The sequence below is a fragment of the Lynx canadensis genome, chromosome D4 (genome assembly GCF_007474595.2).
Source record: "Lynx canadensis isolate LIC74 chromosome D4, mLynCan4.pri.v2, whole genome shotgun sequence".
Lineage (NCBI taxonomy): Eukaryota > Metazoa > Chordata > Mammalia > Carnivora > Felidae > Lynx > Lynx canadensis.
In genome coordinates this window covers 20,913,904-20,930,408 of record NC_044315.2, presented here as the reverse complement: position 1 = coordinate 20,930,408, position 16,505 = coordinate 20,913,904, and the positions used below count along the sequence as shown (strand labels likewise).

At 43.4% G+C, this 16,505-nt stretch overlaps 1 protein-coding gene across 8 annotated transcripts in view; it reads right to left on the bottom strand.

Annotated features, from left to right (window-relative positions):
• Positions 1 to 16,505, bottom strand: part of LOC115500078 (transducin-like enhancer protein 4) — a 141,900-nt gene that overhangs the window by 111,931 nt on the left and 13,464 nt on the right. Inside the window, exon 1 of one of the 8 annotated variants that reach the window (XM_030294422.1) lies at positions 6,830 to 6,964. The exons of the other annotated variants lie outside the window; for them this stretch is intronic. Coding sequence (XP_030150282.1) covers positions 6,830 to 6,877 — 48 coding nt within the window. The 5' untranslated portion in view covers positions 6,878 to 6,964. Of the gene's footprint in view, positions 1 to 6,829; positions 6,965 to 16,505 lie in introns of those variants that run through there. 8 annotated transcript variants of the gene reach the window in all.

The window sequence follows — 16,505 nt, the reverse complement described above, 5'->3', positions numbered from 1 at the left end:
CTAGATTAAAAAGTCAGAGGACTAATGAGAAAGTCTTTCCGAATCACTAAAAATCCAGACTAAACATAAGGAAAAATACTCAAGTAGGACTATTTCTCTAAACTGACAATCCAGGTTTGATCTTGTCATCAAAACTGAACTTTACGTACGAAAGAAAGAACATATAATGGACAAAACTAATTTTATGGATTAAAAAAAGAAAAGCCAGATTGGAATAAGGCATAGAGATCTAGATCAAAGGTACTGTCCATGTTGCTGGCAAGCTGGTAAACTAGACGGCTAAGTTTTATTTTCGTTCACGTACTTATTTTGCACAAAATATTTTATACTGCTTAACAGAGCAATAAATGAAGTGATACTGTTATAAGAATCAAGTTAAGGGGCGCCTGGGTGGCGCAGTCGGTTAAGCGTCCGACTTCAACCAGGTCACGATCTCGCGGTCCGTGAGTTCGAGCCCCGCGTCGGGCTCTGGGCTGATGGCTCGGAGCCTGGAGCCTGTTTCCGATTCTGTGTCTCCCTCTCTCTCTGCCCCTCCCCCGTTCATGCTCTGTCTCTCTCTGTCCCAAAAAAAATAAATAAACGTTGAAAAAAAAATTAAAAAAAAAAAAAAAAAAGAATCAAGTTAATAAAACATCTATCAGTTTCCATAAAGGGCTGATTCAAACTAAGACTTTTTTTTTTTTTTTTTTTTTGGTGCAAGTATTAAGACTTTTAAAAGCTGTCATCATCCCGCTTCCTCTAACAAGAAAGAGGTACTATCTTGGAGTACTCAATTAGTCTTCCCTTGAACGATATGAAAGTGCCAATATTCAACTAATTTTTAGCCACCACCCAACCTCCGCCTCCCCCAGGGAGTTGAACTAAAGCAATGATTCTACTGACAATAATACCACAAAGCGGTGTCAATCTGCTTTGTGCTTTGAACTCATATTTATGCTAATTTACTGAGCGCTAAGTATGCTATAAAGTACCCAGTATGTTGTTCAGTTAATTGCATACAATGAAGTACCTCATTTGTTTGTCCTAACAAGATATATGGGTGCTACCATTTGTGGCGCCAGTACAAGAATACTCAGGACAATGCCTTTCCTGAAGAGTATGGCGGTATGCCTGTGTTTCATGAAAACTACTCCAATCTGTCCCTAAAGGCAAGGCTGTATTTTATTGAAGCTTTTTTGCAATGATTAGAAAAAAGTGCCCTTTCCTCTCATCTCTTGAGCTTTCTAGGTCTTTAAGGGAAATCCAGATAGTTGCCTATTATCCTTACTACACCTTCTGGGCTCTCGTTATTGTGTTTAAATACTACTCCGAGCGTTGAGAGTGATGTATTATCAAGGTTAAGAACAATGATCGTTGTGCCAGACATCCAATTACTCCTACAAGGTCAAATCATTTCGGCTCTCAAGTCTGAAAAACACTGTAACCAATGTTATCGTGATTATGTTCCATTCCACCAGAGGGGAGCGGCAGGGAAAATGGGGGAAAAAGATGGGAGGGAAAAGTGGGATGTCAGGAGTGGGAAGAGAAAATGACCTTCCCTGGTGGGCTTAACTTTAGCCTTCATGGAACACGGTGTTGCTGGTCAGAGAACCTGATTACTCTGAGTCCTATGACACTCATGTCAGTGTGTCATAGCAAAGACATGCCTGCTACTTTCTGATTTCTTTTTTCTCTTTCCCTGTTTCCAAATCAATCTCTCACACGCGCTCTCTTTTCACCTTACTGTTTCCTACTGACATAAACATACAAATACCTTCATAAGTCGATTTACAAGTAAGCGTTTTCATACTTAGTGATAATGTAAGGGGACAGATATTCCTCGTGCCCATGGTAGGTGAGTATCATTTACCTTGAGTTTTCCCAACACTATCTATGTGATTAAACGGTATGTGGGAAACTTTGGATACTGGAATAAAACCAGCAAGACAAATAAAAATATTAATGGTTCTTCAAGTTCTCATCAAGGATATGTACCTCCACGAAAGCAATAAACCGCCTTTCATACACTGAGAGCCATGCTCTGCTTCTCAGTCTATCCTCTTACGTTAGACTAAAGGCTTCCTGGTCTGTTTTCTTTACCTCCATTTTGCATAAAATCTGTCTATATCTACGTTCTTCGGCATTTCTTTTTCTCTCATCCTTTCAATTCTAGCACGGCCTCTACTGGCTTCCCCTCACCCCTCCCAATCATATAAAATCTCAAGTCTCTGAAGCCATCACTGTCAAGATACCCTTCTAGCCCCTTAGACTCTTTTCTTGCCTTGATAAATAGCCAGTTCCTATCAGAACCAGGATGCACTCCTCTGCTGTTTGCACTCATACTGCTCGGCCAAACACCCCCACTACCAGCCGGGTCCAGGCAGAGCAGGCAAGTGAATCCATGGGCCTCTACCTGGCTAGAGCAGAAAAGAATAGCATCCCCAAGATGGGGGTGAATAACCCATCCAAGGATGAGCGAGAGACCCCGTGCCTGAAAGTCCCAGGACTCGCTGCCGACTCACCTTTTCTGTCTCAGCCCAAAGATACCTCTGGCATCTTCACTCCCCATCCTCTGATTCCTTCTCCCAGTCATTCTCTGGCCCACTACAGCCCTTTCCTCACTGCATTTATAATCATCTGAAATCATCTCACATGTTTTTGTTTACATGCAGGAGAGCAGTGCTCCTCAAACTTTAATGTGCATACTAATCACCCAGGAATCTTGTTAAAATCCAGGCTGGAGTGAGGCCTGACCATCTCCACTTCTAACAAACTGCAAAGAGACACAGGCGCTGCGGGTCTACAGGCCGCACCCTGAGCAGCAAGGCTCTCTGGGTGCGGTCTGCAGGCGGACCGCAGGCTCAGGGAAGGCAGAGATCTCGGTCTGCAGCCACCTTGAGGAGCGAGCAGAAGGCACTCACAAGGATCTGCTGAGTGGACAGAAGCAACCGCAGTTGAGTCAGGTGGCGGGATCTCCTCAAATCTCTGGCAAGCACACTAAAGTTGAGAATAGTCAGGAGCATTTCACCCACAAAGGAGTATCTATCTGGAGGTCCTGCTTATACTCTGATTTGGTTTGTTTACCTTCCCAACACACATCTTTTCTGGCATTCAGGATGCCGCGCTGCTCAAAAAGAATAATAAGTAATCTCGGTGGGTGACAAGAGGAAATGCAAATCCACTCTGGACAATTCCTGGCTGATAAGTAAGTGACTAAAACTTCCATTCCAAAACCTTAGCAGGATATGTGTTTTAAAAGGTATTTGAGAAATACGATAAAGGCGATGCCACTCAAAGCTCCCTCCTGAGATTACTCACACCAGACTGATCACCTCACCCAGCTGAAATAGGCTATTTGTTAGACAGCACAGTGGGGGAGCACCTCGTATGCGGAGTTGGGTTAGATCTCCACAATGGTATCTTCAGAGTAAAACAGTGTGATAACTCTTACAGTCCAAGGAAGGGCCCAGCCCGAGCCAGGCACTGGCAGCCATGCTCTCCAAGGAAGTAAAAGAGCAGTTCCTGGTAATCAGCGCATAGCTGGTCACACGCACCCTCCCACACGTGCAGTGCCGTGCACACATGCCGACCCCACCCAGAAGGAGGACAGTCAGAGCCAAGCTTGGGGAGCCACGGTCACAGCCCCAGCACGAGGGCTCATACAGAGACCGCACCACTGGAATGCCTTCCAAACAAGGGCCAGAAATCCCGGGGATCCATGCATAGTTTCAAATATGCAAATCCCCTCCCCACCTTCCCTGACAAGCCAGTTTGAATACTCTCACTGGAGGGGGGATGTTGTTCCCCTAGAACCTACTAACTCCTGACACATTTTGTGTGTTCTTTGTCCTTCCTGCAATGTATCCCACACAGAAGTCCACCATCACTCAATGACTCCTCACCCAAACTCTCGTAATGACTCACACAGGTGTGAACCCCACAGGCTGGGAGAAGCCACAGTGGTAGGCTGGTTAAGAAATTAAAAAACAAAAACAAACAAAAAAAAAAGGAGTCCCACAGACTGTTGTTTCTCTATACTCAGAAAAATAGCATTATCTCTACAGTCAGGCTCATATCTTTAAAAAAAATTTTTTTTAATGTTTGTTTATTTTTGACAGAGAGAGTGGGAGAGGGGCAGAGAAAGAAGGAGACACAGAATCCGAAGCAGGCTCCAGGCTCTGAGCTATCAGCACAGAGTCCGACACGGGGCTCGAACTCACGAACTGTGAGAATGTGACCTGAGCCAAAGCCGGAAACTCAACCGACTGAGCCACCCGGGCGCCCCTCTTTCTTTTCCTTTCTAATACTTTACTAGACAGGTTGAGAAAATTAAAAGTACAGGAAACTCCTACCATCCCCTTTTGCTCCAGTATCCCTAGTTACTTTTCAAATGTATTTCAAGCTGCTTTTAATTAAATTGTGCAGGCAGTTTAAACATTTAAACGTGTACCTTAGAAAAAGCCAAACCCACAAATGTATGGCTGCCTTTCTGTCCATTCAACAAATATTTGTTAGGCACCTACTATTTGTCAGGCCTATTTTAGGTGCTGAATGGAGACACGGGGGTGAACAAGACAAGTAAGTTCCTGCTGTCATAGAGTTCACAGTGCAGGAGGGGGAGGCAGAAGCAAACATAAAAGTATATGGAGAGGAGGGGCGCCTGGGTGGCGCAGTCGGTTGAGCGTCCGACTTCAGCCAGGTCACGATCTCGCGGTCCGTGAGTTCGAGCCCCGCGTCGGGCTCTGGGCTGATGGCTCGGAGCCTGGAGCCTGTTTCCGATTCTGTGTCTCCCTCTCTCTCTGCCCCTCCCCCGTTCATGCTCTGTCTCTCTCTGTCCCCAAAATAAATAAAAAACGTTGAAAAAAAAAAAATTAAAAAAAAAAAAAAAGTATATGGAGAGGAATCTGAGAAACAAGAAGTGCTGAAGAAGGTAAAATGGGGGGGGGGGGTCTAAAAGAGAAGCCTGGGATGGGACGTGGATCTGCTCTGGATGAGATGATTAAAGGACAAATAAAGAACGGACTTGAGAGCGGGGAGATATGGCTGGAAGCAGCATCGCCCAAAGCAGGTTCCACACGGAGTCTGGCAGATGTTATTAACAAGTGTTGTATACATAAAGCACTCCCTGACCAGATGACCTCGTGGAGCTCAAACAAAGTGAAACAGGTTCCTTTGCTGTTGGGACATCTCAGACCTTTCATTTGATAGTGTTTAGTCACAAAACTTTGGAAAGGAGGACAGAAAACACACGGCATTGATCAGACCTGTTTGCGGAACCCTTTCCTCTCAAAGCTCTTAGAATGGATCACATTTTGTGGGAAACACTGAGCTGGTCAAGGATTTCCAGGCCTGACTTTACACTAGCATTACAAGTGGATCCTTCACAAACACCAACGCCCAGGCCTCACCCTAGACCAATGAACTCATGCTCTTGGAGGGTAGAACCCATGCTTCAGTATATTATTTTACAGCTCCCCAGGTGATTCTAATGTACAGGCAGAATTGAAAACCATTAAGCTAGAGCACAGGATGCGTGAAATAAAAAACAGAGTGGAAAATAAGGACAGAAAGGGCTCATGAGGTCAGACCGTGGAAGGTCCTGAATGCCACACTAAAGAGCCTGAACTTTATTTGCAAGGCAGCAAGGACCTATCAAGGGCATTTCTAGAAAAGCTGTGATAAATACCAGACAGGAGGTCAAGACGTGCCAGTGCATTTCTGCCCTCCACCCCTTTCTTGCCACTGATTATACTTGAGTGGCTGTGGAAGGATAGAAGAGATTTATAACCACAAAACATACCACAAAAGGAAAGATGGAGGATGAAAGATAACTTCAGAATGGGAACAATATGAATTCCCACAGCACCACAAACTTAGGAAATTCAACAAGACATTTTCAGATACCAGCTCATCCATTCACTCCTACTCTAAGCTAGCAGCTGTGGTAGAAACAGCAGAGAATGCTGAACTGATCTGGACTCCAGTGTTTATAACCTAGGAAAAGCAAAGACCAAATGGAAACAAACATGGTAACAGACAGCATGGGGCATCTAGGTGGTACACAAGAGAGCCCTAGATACGCAAGGGTGAGGACGGAAGAAATCCCTTCTGGCTGAAGTCTTTGAGGAAAGAGCCGCATGTGAACCAGGTTAATTCCACAGTTCTCAATACCGCTCTGCTATCCTACCAGGCACTGTGTCAGACACAGTCTGAGAAAAAGAGGAGTGAAACAAGACAGGATTTACAGAGCCCATAATCTAGCAAATGAAACAGACACTGAAAAAATACAAAATGCAGGGCATTTAAAAATGCTTAACAGAGGTCTCTGTTTCCCTGAGTAACTGAGGGTGAAATGAGTCTTATAGACAAAGGAGAGAGAGGCAGGGAAAAGGGCGACAACATTCCAAAAGGATGGGCCTGTGGCACCCATGTGGGACATTCATATTCAACAAACGGGACAAGGGAAAGAAAGGGGGCAGCAGCAGCACAAGATGAGGCTGAAGAAGCAGATCCAGAACAGCCCAGCATATTGCGATTATCTCCACCCAGGTTAGCCTGTCATGAAAGTCACATATGGAGGCTAGATGTGCCAATCACGATCATCGTTGTCCTAACATTCACCGAGTTTCCCCTGCACCAGATACAGATAGTTCACGTCAGTGCAGAACAATTCTAAGAGAACTACTCTGTCCTCATTTTACAGATAAAGCCAAAGAAGAACAACTCGGGTAAGTAATCTACCATGATCAGATAGCTGGAGAGAAGTAAACAGATGCAAGAATAACTGAGGGCAGATTCCAAGAGACTGGCTGGGTGTGGCTAATGAGCAAGAAGGAAAGGCAATCATCACCTGCCTCCAGGTTTCTGGCTTGGCAAACTGGGTGGATGGTTCTGGCATTTCCTGAGATAGAGATCACTGGACCACGAGCAGGCTTGCGGGGGAAGATGTCGTTTGCAGACATGTTGAGTTTAAGTACTTGTGAGACACTGAAGGGAAATGAGGACTCGGTTACATACAACGGTCTCAGAGGAGAGATCCAGGCTGTAGAAAAAAATTGGGATTCGTCTACTAAGCAAAGTGGACAAGGTCACCAAGGTAAAGGGTAAAATGAGCAAAAAAGAGGGTAAGAGCCATGATGGGAATACCGACTAGATTTCCAGGAGTGGAGAAGGGCCCCTAAAGAATAACCAAATACGGGGGCACGTGGGTGGCTCAAGTCGTTGAGCATCCGACTCTTGATTTCGGGTCTGGTCATGATCCCAGTGTCATGGGATCGAGCCCCAGGTGGGTCTCTGCACTAAGTGTGGAGCCTGCTTAAGATATTATGTCTCCCCCCCACCCTCTCTGCCCCTCCCCAGCTCATGTGCATGTGCTCTCTCTCAAAAAAAAGAAAGAAAGAAAGAAAGAAAGAAAGAGAATAAGAAAAAGAGAAAGAAAAAGAAAAAGAAAAAGAAAAAGAAAAAGAAAAAGAAAAAGAAAAAGAAAAAAAGACCTAATATGAATGGATAGACATTCAAGTCTCCCTGAGTCCCATAAGCCCCCATAAGGCTTGGTGACGGTGGGAGGAAAGGAGACACACTGCAGAGGGAAAATCAGCAGCATGCTGTGACTTCCCTAGACCTGGACAATGAGAAGTATGGAATCCATGACTCTAACATGTAAAGCCTGGGTATGGAGCTACCACTCATTAGGGTAGGGAAGTCTCAAGGCTAGTTTCAAGGTTTGTTGTGGGGGACAGTTATGAAAGGCAAGGGGAAAAAGCTGAACTCAAATGACAAAACATTCTGGAAAGCACACCGATACTGTGAATGATACAACTGTGGAGTCCCAAATCCTAAGATGACTCTCTTTACTAGTCCAGCTGAACCATGACTTTAAGCAAACCCCTAAGTGATCTGGGACTCCGCGTCTACACCCATGAAATGGGAAGAATACCCGCTGCCCATATCTGGTGGGCAGAAATATTTATGAGGATACACTTATGAATAAAATCCCTTAAGGTAAGTAGTTCTGTTCTAAAACAGAACTGAGATTAGATAGTGCTACAAATCGAGTAACTGTATTGTTAGGTATCGATTCAAGCTTAGGCTCTTCCCGTCCCTCAATTAAGAAGCCATCCCTCACTAATTTATACTACACCAGGGAAGGGCTTCGGATCTAAAGGGGCAGGGTGGGGGGCAGACTCAATGGCACAGTAATAAGAGAATAGTGCCTCCCAATTGATCGGGAAGAGGAGAGAGGTCACAAGCCCAGCCCCAGAAAATGTGCTGCTTCTCCACTTTCTTGCACTATGACCCAGAAAAGACATTCTCAGTATTTATGTTTCGCTACTGGCAAAGGATCTCTCTTCCTCTTTTCTTGGTAAACAGATACTTGCCCTGGATGCAGTAAATTTTATATATAGTAGTAAAGAGTAAAGAATAGCAGGCTGCAGGGAAAGGAGGAGAGGTGGAGGGGAAGTCAGGCTTAATTTCAAAGCTTCTTTAATTTAAGACTACAGAAAACAGGTGAGATTTATAGAAATATGTTATTTCCATTAGATGATGAAAATGAAAAACAAAAATTCTAAGTTATTAAATTAAGAATTCAGAAGTACTCAGAAGAATTTAAATGAGTTTTGCATTAACCAAAGCACAAACTGCAGTGACTGAACGGCTCCCCACTTGAGAATCTGTGTCAACTGCCTTGACTTAACTTACTATTTTTGCACATGTCCCTAACCAGCTTGAACTTGACTTTACCTTTCACCTAACTTGCTTTTAAATTTACTTTTTTTTATTTTTCAGGTTACACCTTCCTTTATCTTACGAACTCCAATTTTCTAGTCCTAATAAAACCGCCCTGATAAACCCACTGATTAAATATTGTAAAGCAGTGCTAATGAAAAGTAGTCAATCCTCACATTGTTATCCATCATCAAGAAGACAATGGTCTTGTGCCAGAATTAAATCAACTCAGAGTTGAGTTCAGCTCAACTAGGTGGAATTTCTGTTGTCGTCCTTTGGTTTTTTTGAACAGCGAAGACATTCCCAATGAAGAAAGTAGTGTGCTGATTTACAGTCTGGTACACACTCCTTATTGTTAACGCCCATCTGTGGCAAACTGTTCGCAGACCTGCACCAGTCCACAGACCACATGCACTAGCACTGTTCTAAAGCAACACTCCCACTTGCAAACGATAATTTCTTATTGCCTGGGACTTTAGAAAAAGCGGTAAGTATATTCCTTCAAGGCAACAAAATTCTCCGACAGAGCCCTGAAAAACGGAGCATTCCTTGATCCCTGCCTGTGTTACGTGGAGAAGCTACGTGTCCACAGTTACACTCACTGGCTTAATGGCAGGTGATGGCCTAGAAATCAGTTCTGCAGACACCCTAGACCTCAGTGGGGTTTTCCCACTGCATCATGCTGCCTGCTAGTCGGATGCTATGCTACAGCCAACTGTAAAGGACTACAGTTATAAACAGTACTTTTTTCTTTCTAAATGACAGGGCTAAAGAAGACCATGGCAAACACTCAAGGATGTTTGTGCTTCTTCCACAACAAAATACACTTCAGAATTGGGAGTTTTGCTTGTTAAACTTAAGTTTGATAAATTTTCTGGGGACGCCTGGGTAGCTCAGTCGGTTAAGCGTCCGACTTCGGCTCAGGTCATGATCTCCAGGTTTGTGGGTTCGGGCCCTGTGTCTGGCTCTGTGCCGACAGCTCAGAGCCTGGAGTCAGTCTATGTCTGCCCCTCTCTCTCCTTCCCCTGCTTGCGCTCGGTCTCGGTCTCTCTCTCAAAATAAACGTTAAATAAATAAATAAATAAATAAATAAATAGAATTTCTGCAGAGAATGTGCTCACACGACAAATCAAGTTAAAACAAAATGTACTACTTCATGACTTTTTTTTTGCCCATTTACCTAAAATACTGCTCAGGAATTAGAGGTCAATATGAGCAGGGCAGACACTGGAGGATGAGAAGAAAGAGGACAGAATTTGAAAGTGTAAGTACCTGTCACAGTGGGGTCTCAGAGAGCAGAGGAGGGAGAAATGGAAGTGTCTCCCTTCTCTGTAACAAGGTACCAACCCCACCCGTGACCAGCTGGAGTCCAGGCAGGCTACCTAAAACAAGGTACTATTAAAACGACTTCAATTTGCTGACCTGTTACAGAGACGCGGGTCTGGAACGTAAGCAAGGCCAGGTTATGCAGACACCACACTACCTACCTATCAATCCTCACATCCTAAATTGGGGGTGTCATTCAAGCAGCACATGGACTCCCCCACGTACGACATAAACTACATCACGGAGACGGTAACAACGAAACACAAGAAATTTTAAACATTCCTTGGCTCCTTGCTACTCAAAACGTGGTCAGTGGACCAGCAGCATCGGCATCACCTGTGCATCAGAAATGGTGAGTATCAGGCATCACTCCAGACCTGTGGAAACAGAATCTGATTTTAACATGATCCTCAATGACTTGTGCACACACCGAAGCTGGAGAAGCACCACTTTAGTTCACTGGTCCTCAACCCTGCTGCACGTCGGAATCACCCTGGAGCTTTTAGAAAAATGCTGATGCCCAAGTCCCAGGTCGTGGGGCCTGGGAACCAGCATTTTATACAACACATTGGTCCAGTTCTATCCCCTCGTTTTATAGGTATGGATGAGAACCGAGACTCAGAAAAGTTAGGTAATTTACCAAGATCACAGAAAGTTACCAGCTGAATTTAGAGGAAATCCTAAAAAAGTATTTAGGATCATGCTGCCCATAAAAATGATGAAGAAACCATTAAGTTAGCAATAAACCAAAATTAATTTTAAAGAACTAAGGTTTCATTTTACTACACATATACTTTTTGGTACTTTTATTTTTTCATTTTGTTAATGTTTATTTTTGGGGGGGGGCACGAGTGGAGGAGGCACAGAAAGAGAGGGGGACAGAGGATCTGAAGTGGGCTCTGCGATGACAGCTGCGAGCCTGACGAGGGTCTTAAACTCACAAACCGCAAGATCATGACCTGAGCCGAAGTTGGACACTCAACCGACTGAGCCACCCAGGCACCCCAACCGTTTTGCACTTTAAAAAGAAACTGAACATATACCTGTCTATTTTATGTATCTTTGAACCCCGCCCAGTATTTTTTGATGGTGGGTAGGCAGACATAATTTTCCATCGGCCACAGAACAACCGGTAGAGACAGTGAAGCCTCAGCCTTGGTTGGGCTTCTGCCTAGGTCAGCAGTTAGCTTCAGAGTGGAAGGATCATGTGTGATTCTTTTTCTAAAATGTCTGTAATATGAATATACTACTTTTTTAGCAAAAAAAAGAAAAAAAAAGCAAAAGCACTTTGAAACTGCCTTTTAAAGGTCTTTATGTTACTTACATTGAAAAGTTCAAAAACAAGGACAGTCGCTATGTGCTGATTATAAAAGTTTCCAAAAGCACAGCACTGGCTCGGGGCACATGGGAGACAAGAAACTTTTGCCACAACTGCTGACCCCTCTGGTGGTTGATGATTATGTCATGACATTTCACCCATAAATTCGCACAAGATGCGTAGAGGTGTGGTGGGAGGTGGGGGTGGAGCGGAGGAAATTAAAAGCTGTGGTCAGACTTGAAAAAAAAATTACCCCAGAAAAGCAACGTATGTTTCTGACAGTTGAAAACAGACTGCATGACAGACAGCAAAACCACATTTCCGCATTTTGTTTTTTTTTTTTTTGGAATGGATCTGTGGTTTTATGCCACCAAGCAATATTTTGGTTTACCAAAATGTACACTATGGCCTTTTTAATTTCATGTTTACTTAACTTTCCTTACTATCATTGCTGTTCTCACTCAACTACAGCAGTTTAAAACAAGAGTCTGGGGCGGGGGTTTAAACTACAGAATATGCCACATTACAAAAAAAGAAGAAAATTAACCACACACATTAATTTGCACTGACTAAAAGCATCCATTGTAATTTCAGTATTTAGCTCATACATAATAAACAATGGAGATAATTACTTGTTTTGAAATACAGTAGTTTCTCAAGACAATTACAGACTCAGCCTCACGTTTCCACGAAATTTCTCAAGACAAAAAGGATATGGAATCACCGACCTATCCAGTTGCTGGCCAAATGATATAAAAATTGAAAGGAAACAGGAAAAAAAAAAGAATGACTGGAGCAAAGTCTCCACAGCTGATGCATAATTTAGAAGATTCTGTACCTATTTTTAATGTTTAAAAAAAAATTTTTTAAAGGAAAAAGTCAAAAATCAGGTAATTTGCAAACTCCCACTATTACATCTATAAAGGTAATGGCAGTAATCAAGCAAAATGATGAAGAACAACACTCGCTCTCATACACTGACACAAAGGTCAAACATGTTCCCTAAAATGGTAAGTTCCTAAACCCACTGTCCACAAAGAGCCGCCTGGCAAAGCCCATCGCGGCCTGGGTATAGAATAATAAGGCACAAATACAAGTCTTATGAAAAAGAATCCTTGAGGTTCTTGGCAGGAATACAGATTTGGCAGGAGATGAAGGGAAGATGCGGCTATGAAGACATGGAAGGCCAGAGAAGCAACAAACTCACTTTTCTTTCCTCCTCTTCCTTCTAGCACTCCCTCCTCCCTAGGCGCCTCACTGCCAGCATAATCAAGAGCAATTCCCCTCCCCCTCCCGGAGGTTTCCTTTTCTACCAGTGGTACCATGATTCTGCCAGGCTGCAGTGGTCAATGTCTTAGGAACGAATGCATTTACACACTTGTCGTCCAATGAACTGCTAGGTCACTTGGGTTCCTCCTTGCCAGTCCCACATCCCTCCTCAACCCTGTCCCTCTCCAGTCCTGTGCCTCTCCACTCAAATCATTTCAGCTAAAATTCATTGAACATCTGCTGTCAGGGCCCCTGCTAGCTGCTACACCCTCGCCCTCCTGGCTGATTAAAACTTCTTTTTGCCTTCGTTCAACAGCTCACATAATATACTAGTATTCAAGGCCTTCTGTAGATGAATCCCAAATCTGCCTTCTCAACCATTCTCTCCCCCTATCCCAACCAAGCTAGAAATGCTAACCAGAACCTGAACAGACACGGCCCTTTCCCATCTATGTATGTGGCTTCCACTTGGAATCATCCCCTTTCCCTTCTTCTTAGGTGCTCCCCCCGCTGCCCCCGAGGGCCAACTGAAATGTCCCTGAATCTGTCTCAAGAACAGCGCTCTTAATCACTCCTGACTGCCCCTCTTCCGTCTCTGTCAGAGTGCCATGCCAGAGAACTTGTTTTGTTCACACTGGTCCAAATGCCATAAAAAGATTAGCATCTCCACAGAGGCCAGCCTATCCTCTCTTCTAACTCCCTAGACCTCAAAGTGTGCCCCGCAAGTAGTGGGAGGTCTATTAGCATTTGCTCAAAGAACAATTAAAAGCCATCAGGGCTTTTGCCTTAATTCTGAGGTCTCTTGACCAAGTAGCTCTCTCAATGTAGGAAGAATAAAACAACCTCAAGAGGGTTAAGTTCTTGCTCAGGTTTAAAGTCTTTAGATTATCATCTTAGCTTCTGTAGGTCTGGTTCTAGATATCTCTATTTGAGAAGCTACATATTTCCATTTCAGATAGTTAAAGCTTGGGGTGCGCCTCAAACAAACAAATGTGGCAAAAGTATGCCTTCAAACTGGAAAATCAAATACAGGCATACCTCATTTTACCATTTTACCATGCTTCAGTTTCCTGAGTTTCGCAGATACTGTATTTTTTTGCGAGCTGAAAGTCTGCGCCAGCCCATCAGGAAACTCTATCAGCGCCATCTTCCCAACAACACTGGCTTGTTTTATGCCCGTGTCACATTTTGTTAATTCTCCCAATATTTCAAACTTTTTCATTATTCTTCTATTTCTTAGGGCGATCTGTGATCAGTAATTACAACTAACTGAAAACACAGATGATGGCTAGCATTTTTTACCAAAGGTGTTTTTCAATGTAAGTATGTGCATGGTTTTTTCAGACATAATGCTACTCCACACTTAATAGACTACAGTATAATAGGAGCCTAATTTTTATATGCACTGGGAAACCAAAAAATTCATCTGACTTGATTTCAGTATTTGCTTTATAGTGATGGTCTGGAACTAAACCTGACAATACCTCCAAGATAGGCCTGAATCAAAGAAAAAAGTGGGATGTATAAATCTAAGTGGGGAAGCTGGCATGAATACCATCTAACAACCCAAAAGCAACAAAGATCTTACCAGAATGTTTTCTATATGCATCCAAAATTGATGCAAAATATTCTGAATTCTTGCTTCGATTGTAAGAAAATCCTATCAGTTCTGCTTAGATCTGGTTACAATAGGTCCCAACTACGAGCCATCTATGAGCATTTGGAAATACACAGCCATACTAAAAAGCCAGGTCTTTGTACATAAATGTATTATGCCTGACCCAGCCTCTCCTAAATCTGCCACCTTGTAAATGGAAGGAAAGGCTCACAAGGACACAGAGCTGCCAAACTGTCACCTCCACATTCCCGGAACCTACATAAAGGTAAAAGCTTAAGGAGGACATTCTGGAATTTTGCAGGGCACAATTTCTCCATTAAGAAGCCCAAACAAGGATTCTGTGTTCTCCAAGTTAGCCAAAAAATATTCAAGCAAGTAAAACTGTGGAATTGCCACCATGTTTTTTATTGGCCACTTTAGGTTAACTATATTTTTTTGAGGTTAACCAATGTAGATGTACTTAGTGGTAATAAGCCACACTCCAAAACAATTCTATGTCCCAAAAAATCAAAAGCCTTTAAAATAGTCACCCACATTCACAGCACAGCTCAACGGAATATGGAGCGGGGGGAGAAGTAAGCCCAAAGTAAAACTTTGGCCCACTGACCAGTGCCGATGCATTCAAAAATAAAACAAATCCAGTTCGGGACTCATAGGCTACTGAGAAAACTCAGGGTTCCGTTTTGTTTATTACAATGTGAGCAGGACTAGACAAAGACAAGATAATGCCCTTTGACCTCAGCAGGAGACGAAGTCAAAGGGTAGAAGGGCTATTTTCCAGCAAGATCTGCCCTGATCCCTGAACTGGCACAGATCAAGCCAAGGTATCGTGCTCAGTTCTCAAGTGGTTCCAGTCCATCATATACATCTTGGTACCAACCAGACGACCGTCCAAGAGAATGGCTGAAATGACCGACAACGTTCAGCATGGACAAACACGGGCTCACAAAGGACAAAACTATTCCCTGCGAAAGGACTAACACTAATTCTGGGGCCCTCAATGGGTAGTCAGGACAAACGGGCCTCACCTAAAGCCAATAAACTTCGACTAGCCCAACAGTCCCAATGAAAAAGCCTCCTTCTAAGAGAAAAGAAAAGAGAGTGGTTTACAGAAGACCATGTAATATCCCCATTCAGAACCTGAAATAAGAGCCTACGACCACCCCTACTGTGCTTGTCATCACAAGAAAATCTGAAAAGATAAGCACGGCTTGACACGTTCTCTCAAACTGACTGAAGTAACTAGGGGAGCCAGGTAAGGCTGACTCTTGGCCTCTAGCCATCCCACGCCAACAGCGCCCCTAAGTTGTGACAACCAGAAACACCTGCAGACACGGCCAAAAACGTCCTTGGGAAAAAGGAACTGCCCCAGTTTGAGACCACTGCTCCAGAGAGTAGTTCTCAAACTCTTTCATTTGGGTCTGGGTTTCCTCACTGGATCGGTGGGTGCTTATGGACTCTTCTCCCACAGAAAAACTTCTGCAAAGAAGTTCAAGGACCATGTGGATCCTTTAAAACCCAGTCAAGGACTCTCCATCCCATTCTCACCCCAGGCTGGCTCTCAGTGCATTAGTTCTCTGAACACTCCCATGTGGTTGTAAAAGGTACCGTCCCTGTCCTAGAGACTTCATAGTTAGAAGTACAAAAAAAAATCAATTGGCCTGTGGTCATCAGTCCATGAACCAGCAATGAAAATCTGCAATAAACATGAACCGATTGGTTCACTAGCCCAGTGCATGTGTTCACAAAAAAAAAAAAAAAAAAAAAAAAAAAAAAAAAAAAATTGTCGGAGCACCCTGGTGACTCAGTCAGTTAAACGTGTGACTCCTGATTTTGGCTCAGGTCACCATCACACAGTTCATGAGGTCGAGCCAGGTGTCGGGCTCCACGCTGACAGTGTGGAGCCTACTGGGAATCTCTCTCTCCCTCTCTCTCTGCCCCTCCTGCAGAGAGTATGCCCTGCTCATACTCTCTCTCAAAATAAATAAACTTAAAAAAAAAGCACTGGTATTACATACTTTTATATTATGTGTAATAGTAATATTACATGAATCAGTGAATTCTGACCAATCCACTAATTAACTGTGGGACTTAATCATTTGACTTTTGCATCTCATTTTACTCATCCACAGGATAGGGAAAACGCTTTAGCAAACATTACTGACTTAAATAATGGATGAGAAAGTACCTTGTAAAATATATAAAGTACTACCTAAATTTAAATATTCATTCCGACTCCTAGTCTCATCAGGTTAATTTTGGGCTAAA